The sequence below is a fragment of the Rhizopus delemar genome, genomic scaffold, assembly GCF_000149305.1.
Source record: "Rhizopus delemar RA 99-880 supercont3.2 genomic scaffold, whole genome shotgun sequence".
Taxonomy (NCBI): Eukaryota; Fungi; Mucoromycota; class Mucoromycetes; order Mucorales; family Rhizopodaceae; genus Rhizopus; species Rhizopus delemar.
Window position 1 is genome coordinate 4,250,931 of NW_027137828.1, and position 21,381 is coordinate 4,272,311.

The 21,381-nt window shown below is 36.0% G+C and overlaps 8 protein-coding genes across 8 annotated transcripts; 4 read left to right on the forward strand and 4 right to left on the reverse strand.

Moving 5' to 3' along the window:
- Positions 1–3,154: 3,154 nt before the first annotated feature.
- On the forward strand, positions 3,155–3,908 carry RO3G_03900 (uncharacterized protein; the record flags this gene model as incomplete). Its single annotated transcript, XM_067658490.1, has 5 exons — positions 3,155–3,191; positions 3,238–3,251; positions 3,435–3,455; positions 3,554–3,689; positions 3,850–3,908. The coding sequence occupies 5 exons, from the start codon at positions 3,155–3,157 to the stop codon at positions 3,906–3,908; spliced, it is 267 nt and encodes an 88-aa protein (XP_067514591.1).
- Positions 3,909–4,815: 907 nt separating this feature from the next.
- Positions 4,816–5,277, reverse strand: RO3G_03901 (uncharacterized protein; the record flags this gene model as incomplete). Its single annotated transcript, XM_067658491.1, has 1 exon — positions 4,816–5,277. The coding sequence occupies one exon, from the start codon at positions 5,275–5,277 to the stop codon at positions 4,816–4,818; it is 462 nt and encodes a 153-aa protein (XP_067514592.1).
- Positions 5,278–5,648: 371 nt separating this feature from the next.
- Positions 5,649–5,987, reverse strand: RO3G_03902 (uncharacterized protein; the record flags this gene model as incomplete). Its single annotated transcript, XM_067658492.1, has 1 exon — positions 5,649–5,987. The coding sequence occupies one exon, from the start codon at positions 5,985–5,987 to the stop codon at positions 5,649–5,651; it is 339 nt and encodes a 112-aa protein (XP_067514593.1).
- Positions 5,988–6,375: 388 nt separating this feature from the next.
- RO3G_03903 (uncharacterized protein) lies at positions 6,376–7,258 on the forward strand (the record flags this gene model as incomplete). The annotated part of the gene is made up of 3 exons (XM_067658493.1): positions 6,376–6,483; positions 6,564–7,028; positions 7,085–7,258. The coding sequence occupies 3 exons, from the start codon at positions 6,376–6,378 to the stop codon at positions 7,256–7,258; spliced, it is 747 nt and encodes a 248-aa protein (XP_067514594.1).
- Positions 7,259–8,598: 1,340 nt separating this feature from the next.
- RO3G_03904 (uncharacterized protein) lies at positions 8,599–8,908 on the forward strand (the record flags this gene model as incomplete). The annotated part of the gene is made up of 2 exons (XM_067658494.1): positions 8,599–8,667; positions 8,759–8,908. 2 exons carry the CDS (start codon positions 8,599–8,601, stop codon positions 8,906–8,908), a joined length of 219 nt encoding a protein of 72 aa, XP_067514595.1.
- Positions 8,909–9,357: 449 nt separating this feature from the next.
- RO3G_03905 (uncharacterized protein) lies at positions 9,358–14,818 on the reverse strand (the record flags this gene model as incomplete). The annotated part of the gene is made up of 5 exons (XM_067658495.1): positions 9,358–9,586; positions 9,643–9,748; positions 9,806–12,709; positions 12,764–14,347; positions 14,404–14,818. The coding sequence occupies 5 exons, from the start codon at positions 14,816–14,818 to the stop codon at positions 9,358–9,360; spliced, it is 5,238 nt and encodes a 1,745-aa protein (XP_067514596.1).
- A 2,064-nt stretch (positions 14,819–16,882) lies between these two features.
- Positions 16,883–18,361, reverse strand: RO3G_03906 (uncharacterized protein; the record flags this gene model as incomplete). Its single annotated transcript, XM_067658496.1, has 7 exons — positions 16,883–16,927; positions 16,977–17,237; positions 17,296–17,617; positions 17,667–17,821; positions 17,877–17,920; positions 17,972–18,124; positions 18,229–18,361. 7 exons carry the CDS (start codon positions 18,359–18,361, stop codon positions 16,883–16,885), a joined length of 1,113 nt encoding a protein of 370 aa, XP_067514597.1.
- A 647-nt stretch (positions 18,362–19,008) lies between these two features.
- On the forward strand, positions 19,009–20,472 carry RO3G_03907 (uncharacterized protein; the record flags this gene model as incomplete). Its single annotated transcript, XM_067658497.1, has 1 exon — positions 19,009–20,472. One exon carries the CDS (start codon positions 19,009–19,011, stop codon positions 20,470–20,472), a length of 1,464 nt encoding a protein of 487 aa, XP_067514598.1.
- Between the last annotated feature and the right edge of the window lie 909 nt (positions 20,473–21,381).

Below are 21,381 nucleotides of genomic sequence, written 5' to 3' on the forward strand. Positions count from 1 at the left end.
TCTCTCTCTCCTTGCAGAAAAGATATTGCTAAAAATGAATGTTATAATCAGTTAGCATTAAACCTGAAACTGCACTAAGTTTTACATAACTTTTACTAAGCAGAGAAAACCTGCTGATAGCACAAGGCTTATACTAATTTTTAGGATTCTTTGTTGATTGAGTCTAGGAATGTATTTGCTCTACTCTAATTTTTTTTTCACTTTCAAGCGTAAAATTCTACATGTACATTTTCTCTTGTTAAAGGTTAGAGAGACCGAACTTAAACAAGATTTTTTCAGATAAGGGTAGTAAAAGATAAATGAACATGTCGTAGAATCTTGTAGTTATTATTTATAATTATCAATGGGTTAATTTATCGTTACGATTGTAAGTATAGTACAGTCTGGTTGATATGTTTTAATAAATAAACCCAATATCTGCTAGTCAGAGGGATATCACTGCAAATAATTGGAGATAGTGCGTGTTGTTTTCTGGTATAAATGAGCGCAACCATGCGAAATTTTATTGACTTTGTCAACACTTTTCGTGGTAGTTCATTAAGCATTTAGTAACTTTTAAGCAAGCAAGAGGAGGCCATTTAGCGTTCCCTAACCAAAATATTCGTTACGCCTTGCTCAATACCTGCCAACATTTTGGCAATAAATCATACGTTTCAAAACATTACTTTATTTGTCTTTTTGTTCTTTTATCAACCACTCACATTGCTTTATATACTTCTTTATCGACCATTCACATTGTAATAAATATTATTTTATGTACACAAAGAATAGGGATTTGCTTTATAAAAAACAACTTTTTTTTTATTTAAATAAAATAATAATAACAAAACATGATATTTCTTTGCTTGTATCGTTTTAAGAGTTTATTTGATTTACCTAATATGACCAAAATAACAGCATCTAATCCAAAAATACATCAATTAATCTCGTAGATTTCAAAAGTTTTCTTTTCTTTTTTTCAAAAAAAAAAAAAAAAAAAAAAAAAAAAAAAAAAAAAAAAGAGAGAGAGAGAGAGAGAGAGAGAGAGAGAGAGAGAGAAAAGAAGAAAAGCTCAAGGGTTCAAGGACTCAAGGACTTGGGCACTCAAAGCAAAAGAAGGAAAGACATCAGTACTTAAGAACTAAAGTAAAGACAGGAAAGAGATAGAAAGAGGCCAAAGCAAAACAGCATTCATCTGTAATGATTATTAGCTATGGAGGATATGTAGTAAAGGTAATAGTACCTTGCTTTAGATGGACCAGGGAAAAAAAAAAAAGAAAAAAAAAAGACACCAGCCAAGCTTATACCAACAAGTAAAGGAAGCAGCAATAATCCTGACCTCGAAAATGATTGACAACATTAAAAATCACCAATTATTTGCAGTGTGTATACCATTAATAGTCAGCAGTCAGCATCTTCACCTGTACCTGAAACAGACATTTGGGAAGTTTGGTCGGAAATAACATCGTACCTTAATTGTTGTGATGATTTTTCAATTAACATAAATGAATACAGGTAGTTTTAGTTTTTGGATGTTCGAAATAAAACTAACGTTGTTTTGCAAGCCTTGAGCACTTAGGAACAGTTCAGTTAGGTGATAAAATTGGAAATAATATGACAAGCTTTTTGCAAACAGCTTAGTAGCTTCATCAAATGATATGATAAGAACAGCACAAAAAAATATATTTAAAAGTTACAAAGACTTTTACGAAGATATGTTTATCGCAATGGTAATATAACCTTAATATACAGATGTAAATTATTTCTGGTACTAAACATAATACGGGCATCATCGCTTGAAGGCTGTGAAGAATTAGTACTTAGGAGCTGCTTGAAAGTTAGGAAAACAAAGAATGCCTGTCTAACTTTCTACTATGAACTACTTCTTATATTGTAAGTATAACCGGTACTACTCAGTTGACGTTATGCTCTAAAACCTTCGCCATCAAGTGTTCAGCAGGTATTCATGCTTAATAGATTAGGAATTCTAGAGACAGTTTACAATTTTCGCTTGGTCTGGAGAATACTCGATATAGTCACAAAATCACTGAAAGGGCACCGATTTATACCTATTGAAATTCGTTTAGATGCAATCAGGAATGAATTGGCTCGTCATGAATTAAATCTTTCAAGCTACTACAATGCTGATGGTTTAATCACAAATGATGAATATAAAGTTGAGCTTATACTACTAGAAACATCAGGACCATTTGGTCCTTGCAACGACAAAAAAAAAACCACATATTATACCAATGCTGCGTATGGATTACTTGCTGTATTGTACATTATTGCCTACAGATATAGTAATGCAGATATTGAGTTGTTTAAAAAGTTGAAGGTCTCTTTTGTTCATGCTGCTGGAGACAAGATTAGATTATGGACACTCAATCTTGCTACCTCTGAACTTTGTATCTTAAATCGATAAAGGAGTTACCAAGTTCCTATCACATACAAAAACAGCAGAGATAAGTTCATGACTGCTGTAACATGATGTGGGAGTTACAAGTAAGATTTATTGATGTTGATAAGTTACTATATGCAGTTTTTCATTTTTTTAGGAAGTGGTAATTGAGTTATCTGCAGTACTAAAGTCTATTGAAAAATCACGTAAATAAAATGAAAAAATTACCAACGCAACCAAACTAGAGTCATATCTTGGGGAAACAGTTGATGCAAAGTTATCTTGCAGTTATATATCTGATATCGATGATATTAATCTTTCAAGTTTACCTCTTCGCCCAGCTTTAGATTGCTCTAACAGTGAAGACAGTGGTGATATGGATGTATTTTGATGATATGACTATAATATGTTTATTAATAAGATACCTTGATATTAAATAAAGTGTTAAATAAAAATATGACCTGAAACTCATGGTTGTAAATAAAATTATGAATTAGGATGTTTTAGCTTTCAAAAGCAAAGAAGGATAGAGAAGCGATACACCGTTACTTACTGTCTTATGGATGCATAATCAATATACTATATGCAGGAATAAGTTGCCACAGTGCCTTTAAAAGTAAAGCATGTATAAATTGAAAACATCCAAATAATAATTTAGCTTTTTTTTTTTTTTTTTTTGGAAATAAATAGTTTATTTTTAGTTATAAAATATAATAGGAGCCACATGTCTGAGGGCGGTGTGAACCAATAGAAGCAAAATGTAAGCGATTGAGCATGTTAGTCAAGGTCAAGTCTGCCCCTTTTGAGGGTGGTAAACTGCGACATAGCACGAGTGACTAATGGTTTATCAATAAAAGGAAAGCTGTCAATAGTAAATCTCCAATGGGCACGCCAGATAACAGGAAGCACACAGAAGCTGAGAGTCCAAAGATCAGTATTGTCAACAAAAGGAAACCGCTGAAAAGACCTGAGGATTGAGCATACATCGACTTGAGTGAAAGTGAGGTGTGGATTAAAAAATTGAAAGCATATATCCCTACTCTCCATTTCGTAGGACAGCGCACGAAGAGGTGTTGTAAGTCTTCATTATTAGCAGAGCAAAATTTACATTGTGAAAAGGTCAAACCATTATCGAATTTTGAGAGAAGTGACTGACTAAAGAGTTTACGATAGAATAGACGATACCATAAAGACCGGCTTTCAGGCGAAACAAGTATTTTCCAAAAAAGTGGCTACTTTGAAGTTGGTATTGGTGACATTGCCGATGATGGTAGAGATTGCTGTATTAGAGACAATCGAAATAGCTTAGGTTTGTAATTGATCCATTGGGGCTGCGAACAGAAGGCATCGATGAATGTTGAATCATCTACTTCCCCAAATGGTTCATTTTGATTCAATATATGAAGCCAGATAAGCTGATTTAGCTTGATGATACGATTATGAATATCTCGACTTAACTTGGAAACCAGACGAGGAGGAGGAAGGCTGGTCAGATGACAATAAAGGTCGTATACATCCAAAGTGTTGATCATACGTAAAAAACTGAGATACCCTGAGTTTTTTGTGTCGTGATCGAGTGATCCAATAATCAGGAGGAATCACAGCGAATATAGCAGACAGAGGCAAGCGGAGAAGTGTGGCAAGAGTACACTTTGTCTGTTGTGTATCTGCACACCCGAAAGAATCATTCGTCCCATATATGTTCTGCATAATGTTATTGGCGTGAGCAGCAGGTCGTAATCTCAAAAGAGAGAAAAAGAGAGCCAGTCTTGTTCCAGTATCTCCTGAATGGAAATGATGTATGTGATCTAGCAATATAGGTTGACTACAAGACTGAAGGAAACTGTCTTCCAGAAGTTGACGAAGCCAGCGTATCTGTAAGTTGTGTCGTTGGATTTGTGGATCCAAAAGACCTAACTTGAGATATTTGTAAAATAATAAATTTGAGAATTAAAAGGAAAATAGTACATGAAAAACTAGTGAATGAATCTCTATATAACCTCTCTATTAGATTTCAAGACGAGAGAGAGAACCCATTTAATCAAACTACGCCTTTATATAGAAATTGGAATTATTCAGGGACCGAAGTGAGTTCTAGTACATGGAAAGGAGCATAAAAATTTATAGATGACTGGTTTTGGATAGAACAATGCGAGGGTTTGACAGAATCAGGTTGTCTGACAGTTGATAGTTGTAAGAAAAGGAAAACAAGCCACAATGGCGAGTCCATAAGGATTGAGATGCTTGAAATTGTACATTGATGAAGTTTACATGGTCTGAGGTGGCGTGTGCTTCTTGAAAGGCCATTATATTGAAGTTTAAAGAGCGTAAGTAACGTATGAAATTGGATTGTTTTTGGGTATTATGAGTCTTCACTAAACTGTTACAATTCAATGAAGAAGTGTTAGATAATAGTTCTTTCGATCTATTATTCATTATTGCTTAGACTGAGTCAGAGAACCGTCAATGTTGAACACTGTGGTGCCATACTGCTGATCACTAGGGATGTATGCCTGTATCGGTGATCCCAGAATATCTAAAGAGTCATGACGAAAGTTATATCCTGCTGGGGCGCCATTATGGTGGCTATCCATGGCAGCCTGATGTTGGGACTGAGGAATGCTTTTAGTGGCTTGGTCCACAATAACTATGTCTGTAGCCACATGTGGATTGTCGGTATTTCTAGCATTAATTTCTATTTGAATATCATCTTGTAATTCAACGGTTTCTGAGAAGAGAGCTTTCAAAATCTCTTGAGTGAATAATAAGATAGGGTCCTTCTCAGTTGTTAGGAAAATAGAGGAATAAATCCTTAGGTCATCACCAGATTCATTCCGAATAGAACGTTTACGTTTCATAATATTCGAAGTGAGAGGTTGGGAGGAGGTGTTAGACATAGTTATGCTACTAGAAGCTTGGCTCGACTGGACCTCATCTTGATCTACACTGTCTTGTGGAGCAGTAGGAGTTTTCCTAACCTTTTTAAATGGCTTATTCTTGCTTTTTGCGCATTCAGCAGCAATATGGCCACTAGCGAGACAGTTCCAACAAAAACAGGATAAACGTTTTTTGGACAATCAGGGACGACATGTCCTTTAGCATGACAGTAGCAACAGTAGATGGGCATGTCAATCTACAAAGCATAAAAACCTTCATCTTCTGACTGATACCAAGGAAGATGGTGAGAAAGGGAAGAGAATCTGTCATCATTTTTTAAGACGCTCAGTACAGCATAGCCAGTACCCATACAGGTGCCGGTGTGTGTGTCTCATAAGAATGTCAAACCGAGAAAGGAGTCATAAGGTTCCAAACTCATTTTTAATTGTTGCTTAAGAATGTCCTCTTTAAGAAAAAGAAGGTTCGATAACCGAAGTCGAACTAAAGGGACAGCTGGATCTAAAGCTCGACAAGGTAAAAGTCTAACTGCATGATTTTCAAAAGTAATGCCGTCTTTAAGAATGTGATCAATGGCAGGATCTGAGGGATCAAAGTTGATTTCAGCAATCTTTTGACTGCCTTCTTTAATAGTTGCGACTGCGATTCGTGATGGAAATTGTTTCGCAATTAGGGCCATGAGCTGCGCGGGCGATTCAGATCTATCGGTCATATCCAGGAGGACACTACCTGGAGAACGTCCTGCTCTCCACACTTTAAAGTGAATAACTTTGCTTTGTGGGCTTTTGTGAATGTTGTATTCAAAAGTAGCAATCATAAGTGATGTTCGCTTCCTGGCCACTACTTGGGACCAGGGCATATTTTTCAATTTAGTATGAGGCTCTGGTGTTTGTGATCGCTGGGTGACTGCGTTGACCGACTGGTTAGATAATTCCCAGAAAATTATAAAGCTCAATTTGACGTCACAAGAGGAACAGTCGGAAATTGAATGTTTTGGCAAAGAAAAAAGTTTTGAACAGAAGGGGGCGTTGCGTTAAATCTGCCTGGCTTTTTTTTTCTATACATTAATTCACTATACACTATCCCCCTTCTCTTTCTCTATGTTGCGTTCCATTATTCGTCAAGCTGCTAAGCCATTAGCTAGAAATAATCTTGCTAGACGTACTTTGTATTCATCTCCTGCTTCATTCTCTGACGCGATCTTTGTGGTAAAAAAAAAAAGAAAAAAAAAAAGAATTGACATGTATTTAACTTTTAAATACACAAATCATCTCCACTATTCACACAGCACCGAGATACAGCCGAAAACAATGCCAGCATTCCTTTCGAATTCAACGAGGATAACAAAAAACGCATTTCTGAAATTTTGAAGAAATATCCTGAACAATACAAAAAGGCCGCCATTATGCCTCTTTTAGATCTCGGTCAAAGACAAAACGGTTTCACTTCTATTTCTGTTATGAATGAAGTAGCTCGTTTATTGGAAGTACCTCCTATGCGTGTATACGAAGTTGCTACCTTCTATACCATGTACAACCGTCAGCCTGTTGGTAAATACTTTTTACAACTCTGTACAACAACTCCTTGTCAATTGGGTGGTTGTGGCTCTACAAAGATTTTGGAAACGATCAAGAGCAACCTTGGTATCGAAGTCGGTGAAACAAGTAAGGATGGAAAGTTCACTTTGGTTGAAGTTGAATGTGCTGGTGCCTGTGTTAATGCACCTGTGATGGCTATCAACGATGATTATTATGTAAGTTTCGACATACTTAAAGAAAAGAAATTTATTAAACAGTATTGAACTTGTAGGAGGATTTAACACCTGAAACCACTACCAAGCTTTTGGATAATTTGAAGTCTGGTAAGCCAGTTAAGGCTGGACCTCAAAGTGGACGCCATACTTGTGAATATGCTCCTGGCGTCTACACTACCTTGAACTCAGAGCCTTATGGTCCTGGCTTCAGAGTCCGTGAAGACTTGTAAAGGAGGATAGAATAAGAATGTTTAATTATTTTTTTATATTAAAAAGACTGTTGTGTTTGTGAACTAGCCCACTTTTATGTATAATGTACTTTGATTAGATGTAAGAGCAATGGTCAAGTGTTTGTGTGGAATTGCATGTTTTAAATCCATATCATTCAAACAATTTTTTTGCGGTGAGGTATCTGTTGTATAATTGATAAGGTCATGAGTCTACCTTTCACTTGAATTGCTTTACAACCTTGTTTTATAGCGACATTTGTATAAATAGCTTTCATTTTTATTTTCTGCTGATATTTTTATTTGTTGCGCGTATGTTTCAAAAAAGAAAAAGATCAACAAGTGACAAAAAATTGGCCCAGTAAAATCTCATTTTCAGGTTTAACAAAAAAAAAGCAATATGAAAAAAGAGTATGGCATTGATCTTCGCAAAAAGAAAAGCATTGTCGAAATCAAAGTGCCATCAGTAGTAGTTTGACATAGAAAAAACAATGCATATGTACATATACACATATAAAGCTTTTAATGAAAACAAGAAATTGAACAAAAATAAACAAACATAAAGCATAAACCTACAATTATATAATCATAAAAATACTACCATATATTGCCAAGTAATGAAGCTTAGTTTGGACATTTTGAACCCAGCCAACCTAATTTTCCAAAGACCTTCCACAGTACGCTTTGTTAACATTAATGGAACACGCTCTTTGAGCTTCTGATATTTTAAACATAGTGCTATCTTGATCTGCTTTGTGGACTGCTAATATTAAAGCATATTTACATCTCAAATATTGTTCAGGTGTTAGACGAAGTGTTGCAGCAATTGGTACTTAGCCAGAATGTAATTTTTCAAAATGAGGCAGTGTTCGTATTTTTAATGGAGATTCTATGGTACATATTAAGCTTTTACATGTATCCTATTTCATATACCAGACGTTTTACCTTTCCAAGCAACGCGAACCGGTGCCCTATTCTCAAATACTTCTACTTTTGGAATACAACCTTCTTTATCATTAAAAAGCGTAGCAATTTTGTTATCCGCTGTAGCTGTGTCAAATAGGTACGCTGTCTCCTTCTTGGCTTTGTTTCAATATGTTGTTTTCTTGCTGTCACACTGATCCATGCGATCGGTACAAATGTGATCTTCGCTTTTGATAGATAGCGCTACTTTATCATGTGTAAAATCACAAGAGCGTTTATTTACATTCGAATCAAAATCGTTGTCTTTTACTGAGGTCTTCTTTCTCTTTTCTACAATTACCAAGCATATTAATTTTTTTGAAGTTGCACACTTCATAAGTTTATGTTTTTTTTTATGGTTGATCTGAGAGGGAAATAAAATGGCTTTTTCTACGCTGTGTTTTGTGTTGCTTTGTAGTCCAAATAAAGATTCAATGGGCATCGTGAATGTACCTTTTGTTTGGGAACAAAGTGGAGAGGCAGGTTTTAATTTTTGACAAGAGGGAGGAATAGTATATAAGCTTTGATCACCTTCGATAGGTGCAGATGAAAGTGGTTGCACAATACAAGCAATCTGCGATTGGTGTTCTTTGCTGCCTTGTGATCAAGAGGGAAGATAACGATGGATTATATGATTTAGATAAAGATAGAGAAGAATTAGGTGAAGAAGATACGAGATTCTGGCAATAGCTAGTTGTTGTTTGCATGTTCTGTTCTGTGGTATGAAATATGCTTCAATTGATCTTTTAGGCGTGGCTGGTGGAGAAATGATATTACGATTGCATAAGCTGACGTTATTGTCTTGGCTCATTTAATTTTTAATTTAGCAGGAATACGAAATAAAAAGAAAAAAAGGAACATGATCCTGTTAATAAACATGTTTGCTTATTTATATCTTGATGTGGTAAAACTCAGATTGTTCAATGACTCAAAGACTTCTTTTGTTATATAAGAAAGCAATTAATAATAGTACACACTGATATTTCAATTTATTCATACTATTGTAAGTGTTGTTTAATAAAAATAAGGACCAGCCTCGTTGCAAAAAAAAATAAAATAAAAAAAAATAAAGAAAAACGAGTATAAATGTGACAAAATGATATACAAAAATGTGTGTTTCTTCAGTGAGAGAAAAACCTTTACTCCACAGTTAAAGCTTGTTCTTCCTTTGCTTCTACTTCGCTTTCAACATCGAACAAGTAATGGTAGTTTAAAATAAGATATTTAACGATATTTTGATGATGACCTAGGTTTGACATAGTGGTAGCAAAGGAAGCAGGCCCTGGTGCCGGTTGAAGCAAAGTGGGACCAAAGACGATAGCCAAGTTTGTTACATACATATGATTGATTGCTTCAAAATCGGTTACACTAATATCAGCAAGAGTTAGTACATGACAAGATAAAAATACAAAAGAAGATCTTACTTGACAAAATGCTCAATGATTCTTTTGAGAAGAGTATAATTGGTGTAAGGCAGCTTTTTTAAGACCTCTTTGATTAAATAAACACGTTGATCGTGATCCTCTGAAGCTATATATTCAAATGGTTAGAGGAAACAATTTCTTTTATTGGATACTATTTACTTACCTGATGCATTAATGAATTCGTCATAGTATGTGTAGGTTAATAAAGGTTCTGGCAGTTCACGTAAAAACTGTTTAAAAGCGTCTGCAATGACATTGATATCGGCCCATTTTGAATCACTGAGGTTCACTTTGTTTACGTCCTTGTTGAATTCAGCTTTCAAGGCGCTCACCACAGAGCCAGTACCAGCAACACGATATATGCCTACTTCTTCAAGGCCACGCTTTTCTATCTCCTGTATACACTTTTCCACAATGAGTGGTATCTGTCCATCGCGCATTAGGATATCTAGAGAGACACTGTAGATAGATTTTCGATGTGATGGAGACGAATTACGAGCTGAGGTTTCGATTAAGATGGCACTTTGTCTTCTTTCACTTTCATTGTCTAAAGATTCGGCAGCCAAAACACTTTGACGTTTTGCTGCTCCTTCTCGCGCAGCATCATTAATTTGACGCATCCAATCATGCATGTCTTCATAGTTCATACCTTGGAAAAGATATTGACCACCTTCTTCTGTGACGATACGGAAGACAAAATCTCGTTTTGTGTAAGTACTAGCGATGGATGTAGTTGAATGAATGAGATTAATGACAGTAGACGCTTTGGTAGCCGCGAAATAATCATGGCTATTGTTAGTTGGAAAGATGTGATGAATAGGTGAAGACACTAAGGACGGTGGTCGAAGGCCTTTGAAGAATGAATTGATTCGAGGCATCATGCTGTAAGGCCGTTCTTGCTTTTCAAAGAATTTTGCTTGCTCTACTTGCTTTTTTTGAAGTTTGTGTTGGAGTGTGAGCCAATCCTTGTCAACCCGGTCTCTTTCTTTAAAGTCTTTTTTCAGCTTGTCCATCTGTTTTGTAATCAACTTGTTGAAAACTGCTGCTTTTGATCCGTATGATCTGTTGGAAGAGCCTCGCAGGCCTTTGCCGCCTGAGGCTCCTTGTGACAAAGTTTTCTTGTTTTCTCGTAAAGCATGTTCCTTCAAATCTTTCCAGTTCAGTTTTGATGGATTAGGTGAAATAAGAAATGACATGCTGAGACCTTTGTTTTCTGCATGTCGTTGCTGATGCTCATGGATATCAACTTGGACATTAACAATGAGTTGTAAAAAGTGATACAAGTATCTTCTTTTATCAAAACTGATTAGACCGTCTTTTTTCTCAATTGTATCAGGTATAGTAAAGCAAATTTCCATAACACGTTCAAATATCCATCCTAAGCTAGGAGTAACGATAGAAGGTGGCTCATCTTGAATAGATAACGATGATGTAGAAGATCTTGTAGTTAAAGAATATGCATTTTGAATCTTGTTCAGCAGGCTCTCCAAAGAATCCAGACTGGCATGACCATACTGTAAAGCTATATCATTCCATGCCTTTGTAAACAATCTAACCTCAGGGCTCACAAGGGCGCTAGCAATTGCATTTTCGACAAATCCGGGTATCCTCTTCTTTTTCGCCTCGTTAGTCTTCAGCTCTGGGAAAAGTGTCATCTTCTCGCTACACATTTTGCTCAGCAATACAATCTGCAAAAACTTTTCGATACGCACCGTCCGTGCTTTGGAATCAATCTTAGGTGAAGACATTTCATGAATAGCCCAGCTACGGATAATGAAATGCAAACAGTACAAGTGTTGTATTGAGCTAGGGAAAGCTGACAAAAAGTCATCATCTGAGAATGCTGAAGGAGAAACAATAGACCTTTTGGCACCTTGAATTGTTGTAAAGATGTCTGAGATAATAATTTCTTCTGCAAGAACGCGATAGTCAGATATATGGGGGGATGGTGCGTCAACAATAGCAGAAAATGAAGTAAATATTTTTGATGTGCGATTGGGCTTACGGGAAGGTAACCACGCATATAAATCACTGCATTGAGCTTCCAACACATCAAATGTTTGAGCCCAATCCTGAATGCTGGCACATTCAAATAGCTGACGTACATTCGTATCCACTTGTTCCAATAGAACCTCTGGAGGATATCTATCAACAAGACTTCCAACGTCCTGCTCTACGGGTTTGTGTGATACTGAGAGAGGTATTCTTTTGTTTGTAGCTAATTGTAGTGTTGCAGTATATCGCTGTGATCCGTGCATTAACTGATGGTATAAATCTTGGATGTTACGAAAACATTCTATATCAAAGCGGATGGATTTCATATCATAACAAGGGGATAAGCTGTTTCGAATAACCTGGTCTTCGAGTTTGGCAATCTTTTTTTGAATCTTATCTCCAATATGAACTGCATTTGTCCATTCTTTAAGTTTAGCAGATAATTCACTGGTATCATTGTCATTACTCTTCAACAAATGACGCTTTAGTGGCTCATGCCAATTAGCCAAGTTTTCTTTTGCATCTCTCGAAAATATATTTATATATCGAATTAAATTCGGTTCATCTGTAAAGTCGTAAGGATGCTCTTCTAGCCAATATAATACCAGGTTCAGTATACGAAGCTGGACAGTCGCAATACATTTCCAGTCGTATGAATTGATTTCTGTATCCTCCACGTCAACAGTTTTACTGTTTGAAGGCTCTGCCGTATTTGTAGAGAAATAAGTCTCCAAGAGGATTAACGATGCCTTCTTCTTTGTTGTCAATCTGAATTTTGATTTGGCATTCAAAAAATTGTTTTGAAGCTTGTTCAGTAAATAAACAGGAGACTTATAGCTTCGATAAGTCATAAAAAATACACTAATGAAGTTTTCTTCATCCATAATGACTTTGTCCGTTTGATACTGAAATCCTTCTGCAAAAGATATCATTTGCCATTGTTCTTTTAGCACATCATGATATGGAGATATACCATAGATTAAACAGTCTACTAGGTGGTCAAAGTGTGCGCCTTTAACAGTAACAAGTAGCTCAGATCGGCTGGATTGTTTCTTTTTTTCATCTTCTTGACCTATTGAATATTTGTTATAAACTCTTATTCACAAAAAATAAATTACAATTTTACCTTGTTTTAAAAATTGAACAGAATGTAGAGATTCAGTTCTCTTTAAATAAACAACATCTTTATCTTTGTTTCTTAATATAGCAGAGGCCTTAAAAACAAGCTTTCCTTGTGCTACAACAAGATCGAACTCGCCATTACTCGACTGTATTGCACGACTCTTTCGATGTGCCTCCATAAGAGCTTTTGATGAATAAGTATTATGCTGACGACCTGAAGCAAGAGACCCGAACCAGGTTTTGCTATTGATAGATTCCAAAAGCTCATATTTGCTGTTGGAGGATTCTCTGGTGGCGGTATGGTACATACCTCCAGGTGGGAAGCTAAACGTTCTTCGTCGAAGCCCTTTCCGGTCTGTTGGTGAAGTAGACTGTAGGTTATTTACGGCTGAATGATGCTGCTGCTGCTGCTGCAAAACCTCGGCGCCCTCTTGGATTGAATTGTCATTTAAAAAAGGAGGAGGAATAGATACAATGTTTTCACCAGCCATTCTTTTAGATGAGTAAATAAAAGACCAATCACTATCCCAAAGGGTACAATTTTCTAAAATGGCAGGGAAATGCAGAGGGAAATTGGTATTTGGTGTTGATTCTGAAACTATTTGGTTTGTAGGTCGGTCGTATGCTTGTCCAAAGATCTTGGGCTCACAAGCAAGAGAAGATTCTTGTAAATATTTCAAGTCATGCGGCACAGATATCAGATCCGTTACAGAGTGTTCAAAAAACGATTGAAGGGGCCCCACTGCTTTTATGTCTATATATTCAGGTTCAACAGATGCCTGTCTCCATGTATCTAAGCTTAGCTTGATAGTTTTATAAATGCGTTCACATTCCTCAAAATTGATCATATTAGGACCTAATGATTTCTTAGGATGCTTTCTGCGGCGATCCACGGCCTGTCGAATGGTACCAAAAAATGGAAGACAATATGGGTTATCCAAATGGAGCACTTGAGCAAATTTGAAATGAGTTTCATGTTCCCATGTTTCTGTCCAAATACTTTGTTCAAAGAGACCATGTTCTGCTAATGTACGAGCCCAGTGTGTTTGTACGGTGTAAACCATATCACGTTCCACGGATTTCCAAGCTTCTTTAAGTCTAACAATACCGACGGAACACAACCCCATGGCGACTGCACACCAACCAGTTGTATCACCCAATTGATGTAATTTGGTACCCACGCGTATCCAATGTTTCAAGAGTTGCGCTCTTAAAAGAACTCCATCAGAGCCTTGCTGCTGAGAATCAATTAAAATATGGTTTCGAATGAGCTTTGTCAAAAAGTGGGGCGAAGCAGTTGTAAACAGTAAAGAATTGAGCATTTCAACCGAGGTTTGAGGTCTAGGCAAATAGGATAATGAATTCATCAATTCATGTTTGTATTTAGTGTGTTGCAATAAGTGAAACAGATAAACCTGCTCAGCAAATCTATCGGAAGAAATCAACAAGAAAGTAGTAGGCATCAACCCAGTAATGAGCAAATTTGACAGGTTCACAGAGCCTCCATCTTCTGCTAAAATATTTTCTATTTCAGTCGTTTCCACTTCTTCTTCTTGGTTGCCCGGATCGTGTATGTTTTCCTGATATTCTAAAAGAAAATTTAGCAATTCAATTCATTTCTATTTCTTTCAGAGAAACACTTACTTATCTCGTCACGAGCTGTTGATTTTGCATTCTCAGCAACTGTGTCAAGTACAAGTTGTTTAACTTCAGTTGTATCAACTGTGATTATGCTTTCTAGGACAGATATCATTCCACTTGCTACATCGCCCATCACGTCCAAAGCAAAGCTTTCACACCAAATTGTAAATAAGTTGAGTATACGACCATCAAGCATTGATGAAAAAGCTAACGAAAAAGCCTTGATTTCATTCAAAACATTTGACCCAGTTGTAAATGTTGAGTAATTCAATAAGAATGCATTTGTGTATTCTTCATTGTCGGTCAAAAGCAATTCATGAACCAAAGCAGAAATAGTACCACCAACAACGTCATTGTCAGTGTCGGACCAACACTTCCGTAGCAGATCAGGATGGTATCTTTGTGTAGCGTCACACATTCTGCTATCGTTGCCAGGTTCAAAGTCAAGAATGGTTGTAGCTGTACTTGACCCATGATAATCAAAGCTATCATTCGATCTACTGTAAAGCAGATCTTCTTCTACAAATAGTGGCTTCTTCTGACAGATATTTTGAAATGTTTGGATCCAAGCCTGACCTGCATGAAGAAACTGAGTTGAATATAAGCCCAAGAGGGTTGGTTTGTTTATAAATGAAAGGCTGAACACGAGCGCATTCGAGTGTTTATATAAAAAAGGGTCTGATTGTTGTGAGTTGGTTGATGTAGGTGACGTGGGTGAATCAATTGAATCTACGGATGGATTGATTTGATTAATCTTGAGTTGTGGAATTGATATCTTCTGCTCAATTTTCCATAGTTGCTTTTTATCAGTGCGATAACATATGTAAAGACAATTGCTGTCTAATACTAATTGTACCTGTCTTTTTGGTTGCATGTTGGATTGGTTCAATTCCATAAACACTAGTCCTTGCGGAAGACTTGCTGAGTTGTGAAAGAAAGTATGCTGTGCTTCACGTTCAAATTCTGAAGAAACTAGTTTCAAACTAGTAGTTGAATGGTTGCTAGATGAAGAAACACTTAAAGAAGGTGAAGAAGGGAAGAAAGATCGAAGTGGGGATTCTGCAAGAGCTTTGAAGAGGTAGAGTTTATGTCCTCTTAACACTACTTTATACAATTTCCATCCTCTGTCTAGTTTTGTTTGTTTGTGAAATGGGCGAAAATCTGTCTTTTTAAACAGGTATCCTTCTTTTATAATAATAAAACTAGTCCGCTTTTCTTGCTCGCGCTTACTACGACGATTCAATGCTGTCGAATTATTAGGAAAGTCAGATTGTTGAAGTAATGTTTCCACATCCATTGACATGGGACGTTGATTTTTTAAATTCTGATTAGAGAATTCTAAAGTAGATTGTTCGTCAAAAGATCTTGACAAAGGTTTATCAGCTTGCTGTGGCTTTGTATTAGTTATAGTCAAAGGCTGAGAATAGGGTGTATGTGTCAAAGACTGTGTGTTTTTTCTATTATCCTCTACCGGCCTTTGAAAACCGTTTGTGCTATTGCTTTGGAAGAAACGATTCTTTATGAAATTAAATGCATTATTGCGAGGACTTAAATCGTCTTCAGAGGTGTTGTTACTTGTATTTCTTGATTTTTTGGACTTCATCGCCTATCGATGGCGAAGTGAGACTAATTTTAAGGAATAAAAGAAAAAGAAAGACAAAGTTTCAGTGATCCTTCAATTTTTTTTGTTTATGTTCATTCCCCCCTCTATAAACTCCGTTACCTCCTCTTTTTCAAGTTCCTCTTTTTTGTAATGTGGAGTTTAATTTTATTGCCTTTTTTGAATAGACAAAGAAATGGTAATAGAGGTTTAACGTTATAGACAATACATTGTAAATTTATCAATTTTAAAACCATTTGGTTTATCATTTTGGTTAACAGAGATCTCCTTATTCCTTAGTGAATTCTAAGGGGAGTGATCATCGTATGTCCCCTTTATGAAAAGTGCGGTAAAATTAAATTAATGTGGAGTGGCTTTAATTTAGACAATCATCGCAACAGCTTATGTAAAAAGGAACACAATGAAACAACTGCCTGCATTTCATTGATCCTAATAGTTCTGATTACTTATGAACTTGTTTGTGTTGATATGGTTGAAAGCAAGTAGGCATCAAAGAAACTACAGATAGGAAAAAGAGACATATAATACTGAGTTTACAGTGTTTATATGGTACAAGGCGCATAAAACACTGGCAATTCATGGCAAACTGGCTAAGAAACTAAATAATTCAACAGATCTAGACTCTCTACATTGTTCAGTACATGTGGACATAAAAGTGTATTGTTTTGAATTAAATATAGAAAAGAAAAAGATTGTACAGTCAACATTTGTCTTAAGCAGAATCTTTCCCATTACAATGTTCCAGACATCCTCCTCCTTTTTCTTAGGGGAGGAGGAAGGAGCTAATCTTTTTTTATTGATGACTATATTGCCTTTCGTTAGGAGATTGTTTCAAACAAATAGTGTATTGTATTATTTTTATTATTCTGCGTGATTGAAAAGATAACTGACACTTTCTCCATTGTGCTAAGTTGACAGGTTAGTAAGCTAAAATACAATGATATATAAAACTTACAGTTCTTCTTATTGCTTCTGCAAGTGTGTTTGATATATCAATAATAATCAGTTTAGATGATTTATCCATCTTTTCCTTTGGAATAGGGAATGTGTTGGTAACAACCAACTTATATACACTATCACATGCTTCGATCTTTTCAATGGCATTCCCACTTAATACGCCATGCGTGGCAATGATGTATACTTTATCTGCTCCACATTTTTTCATCAAATGGTCTGCCGCATCCAAAAATGTACCAACGTTATCAATAATATCATCCTACATATTTGTCTCAATGTCAGCACATCAATTTCCATTTTAGATCCTTTTTCCTTACAGTCAAAAAGGCAATCTTGCCCCTAACATCTCCAACCAATGTTATTGTACTTTCACCATCCTTATCAGCAACAACGCTCACAGCAGCATTCAAAATGTCTCCATTGACACCTGTCTCAGTTAATGAAGATATGGAAGCAGTCAAATCTTCACTTTCCTCTACTCCATCTTCGTCTTCTTCAAAAACGCGAACTGTAGAATCACCTTCACCTGATTTGGGCATACCACTGTAGGGACGGTTATGGCCTTGAGGTCCTAAACGAGAGCGATCCTTGTGAATTAAAGCAAAATCAAGACGAAGAGCATCAGCTAAAGAAGTAACACTAAAAAAAATCAGAATACAAAGAGTGCTATATTTTTATGTGTTTTTACCGTTTTGCACCACCAGCATTCTTTGAAACAATCACACCATTTTGCCAATTAGGCACAGAATGGGTAATCCAACGAGCAATAACAGGTTCAGCATAGAGATTGTCTACAGGGCGTTGGAAAAAACCTTGCATTTGTGAAGCGTGAAGATCCATAGTCTATGTATAGCATTTAGTAAAGAGAAATCAAAATGAATAATCATTTTAAGCATACAATGATGTGATCAACGCCAGCAACTGCCAACATGTTTGCAACAACTAATAAAGCAAATTAATGGGACGAAAACTATCACTGATCCTTGAACTCACGCTTAGCAGTAATACTTGTTCTTCCTTTACGTTTGCTCTGCTTGCAGTAAGGAAAGTAAGGAAGAACAGCAGTAATACGCTTACCAGAACCAATACGAGCAGCTTGAATCATAATACAAAGCTCAATGATATTGTCATTCATGTTCTCAGAACCTGATTGAATGATAAATATATCTTCATTACGAACAGAGACGTCTATTCTCGGAAAGAAGCCTTTTTAGTGATAGTGTCCCTGTATACTTGGTACAAAAACTTACGAATTTCAACACTTGTTTCTCTATTACTAAACTTTTTTAAAGTGCATTCTGCAACTGGTACTCCTAAGCGCTTGCTAACAAGTGAAGCAAGTTCAGGGTGTGAAGAACCGGCTAATAGTTTGGTATTACGCATGGTGCTGGAGGTTGAAGAAAAGAGAAGCACAAAAAAAAAAAAAAAAAAGTGGTTAGAGTCATATCAGCAGTCACATTTGAGATGGATATTACTATAGAGGGCAAGTTCCCCGCAATTTATACCTTCAACCGATACTCGGATTATTGTAAAGTCTAAATTTAAGATTGGTAAGAAAACAACCTAGATTTTATTTTATTTTGAATAGACTTTACATGTTTAGAACTGGCTTATTCTATAGCTATACTTGTAATTAATTATTATTTTTATTAAATATGATGTTTATTTTATACAGTGATAAGTTTTAATGAGTATTACAATAACAATATAACCATTTGGTACTAGTCATAGTAATCAAAGCAAATATAGAAAGTAAATATTTACTTTTTACCACAAAAAACAAGTAAAAAAAATTATGAATTTCAAAGTTACATCACAGCCCAAATTCGTCTATTTTTGTAACACAACTTCAAGGATGCTACACAAATGATCTGCTACGCAGGAATTTAAACAGGAAAGCACTATCATTTTAAACAATTCCGGTAAATAGATACTTAAGATTATTTCTGTATATGAAAAACTTTTTTTATTTCAATCTATAAAACTTTTATTTTATTTTATTTTAATTTTTTTTTTTTTACAATTTCAAAATGACAACATTGACCAACAGCCCATCATTTATAAATTTAGATCAATCTCAATCTAATGCAAACTATTCTTTGGCTAATGCGTCGAAAGCTTCTTTAGGAACTGCAAAATCTTTTACCCCTCCACCAGTTCCACCACCTCACAGAGAAGGCCTACAGCATTTTATACCCCACTCACCTCCTTTACCAGCAACAGCAATAACAGCAACTGCAGCCACTCAATGTGCAGTCTTTGAGGAAGATGCTGACTACCTTCCCAGTAGCTCACTTGAAATGGCTACTTTGGCAGGGAAAAGGAGACGTGAACGGCTAAATTCGGTTAATCAAGAGTTCCCTTCATTTACAGCTGAAAACATAAGCAGATTAAGAGAAGAGTCAAAAGTTTCGAAAGATTCCCATCAAAGGCTTTTTTTTTCACGCTATTTACTCGAGGCTACCAAGTATTTGAGAGCAAGTCCTCAAGATCTTAAAAGAACAGAAGAATTGAAAAATAATATGGAGGAAGAGGCATTCAAACTTTTAAAGAAATTGGCTTCCCATAAGGTTGGCTGCGCTGATGCTCAATTTTTTTTAGCTGATTGTTATGGCAACGGTCTCCATGGACTAAAATTAGATCTTGATAAAGCATTTACGCTCTATGTGCAAGGTTCCAAATTGAATCATTCTGAATGTGCTTATCGAGCAGCTGCCTGTTATGAGCTTGGATTGGGTACTAAAAAGAATTATAAACATGCTATGCAGTTTTACAGAAAAGCTGCCAATCTAGGTGATGCTTCAGCAATGTATAAACTTGGAATGATCATTTTAAGCGGATCTATTGGGCAGCAAAAGAACCCTCGCGAAGCTCTTTCTTGGTTCTTGCGGGCAGCGCAAATAGCAGATGAAAAACACCCACATGCTTTGCATGAGTTGGGTTTAATATACGAAAATCTAAGTAACCGTATCCCCTCTGTTATTCCAGACCTAGATTATGCTCGAGAATTATTTAGTCAAGCTGCGCTTTTGGGTTATGCCCCTTCTCAATTCAAACTTGGATGGGCGTATGAAAATGGGAAACTAAATTGTCCAACAGACCCAAGAAGATCCATTGCTTGGTATTCGCGTGCAGCAGAACAAAATTACGCAGACGCAGAGCTGGCGCTGTCAGGATGGTATTTTACTGGGGCGGGGGACATACTGCCTCAAGATGATGCGACAGCTTATTTGTGGGCTAAAAAAGCAGCAGAAAAAGAAATGGGAAAGGCAGAATATGCTATTGGCTATTTTACTGAAATGGGGTTTGGTGTGCCAATGAATGGGAAGGAAGCTAAATTCTGGTATATGAAGGCTGCTAGTCATGGGGATCAAAAGGCCATTCATAGGTTGCAGGTTTTAGAGCAAATGAGCCAATCAATTGTTAAAAGGCGTCCAACTAGAAACAAAAACGGTAAACCGGATGCCAAAAACTCAGATTGCATTCTCATGTAAAGAAAAAAGTACAGCATATGCACAAAATTACGCTCCTAGTTTCGTGATTGCTTTTTGTGTTCCTTTGCTGACATTTTCTTATATTTATTTTTTGAAAATAAAACAACATAGCTGGCTATAATAAAAATAATGCTTATGATTTAGATAGCTTTTGTTTTTTTGTATTCTCAAAAACACAATGCTAAAATATAAGCATTTATTTGTAAATTAAAAACGCACGATAAGAATTTAACAATAACGCAAACTCTATCATTTTAAACACTCAGAAAACCATTTTCAAGTAAGATGTTGTATTTGAACTTCACGTTGTGGGGAATAAGTTAAACCTTGAATAGTAACCCTTTTATGTTGTTATTTCTTACATGAGGAAAGCTAAGGAAGAGATGTTATTTCGAGTGCTTTTGTTTACCGGCACATTATTTGAATTTGTAACAAATGATCTACAATACCCTACTTTATTATGACTTTGTATTCAGTCTTCAAACAGTGGTTAACATATACAACATATTTTGAGCGATGTGCGCATGTAGAAGGCGAACATTGCCAATTGTGCAAATTACCAGCACAAAACAACGTATACTTTTTATCTGTATTCAAAAACAAGATTAACAGAAAGTAGTTTTCAAGAAACACTTCTCAAACCCTAAAGATCCTAACTGTAGCTCAATATTCCAATATTTATCTACACTTAGACTTTCCAAGTATTACCATGACGAGTTTACAATGTATGATTTTTTGTTGCAGTCGTCAATCTGGTTAGAAACATTACTGGTAATAGTTCTGAGTGAACTTCCGTCTTAGACAAGATTGTGATCAGTCAAATTCAAAGAGAACACTCAAAATTATACGTATATATTTATTTACATTAAAAGTTTTTCTTTGTATTTTCATGACAAACTGCTATCAAAT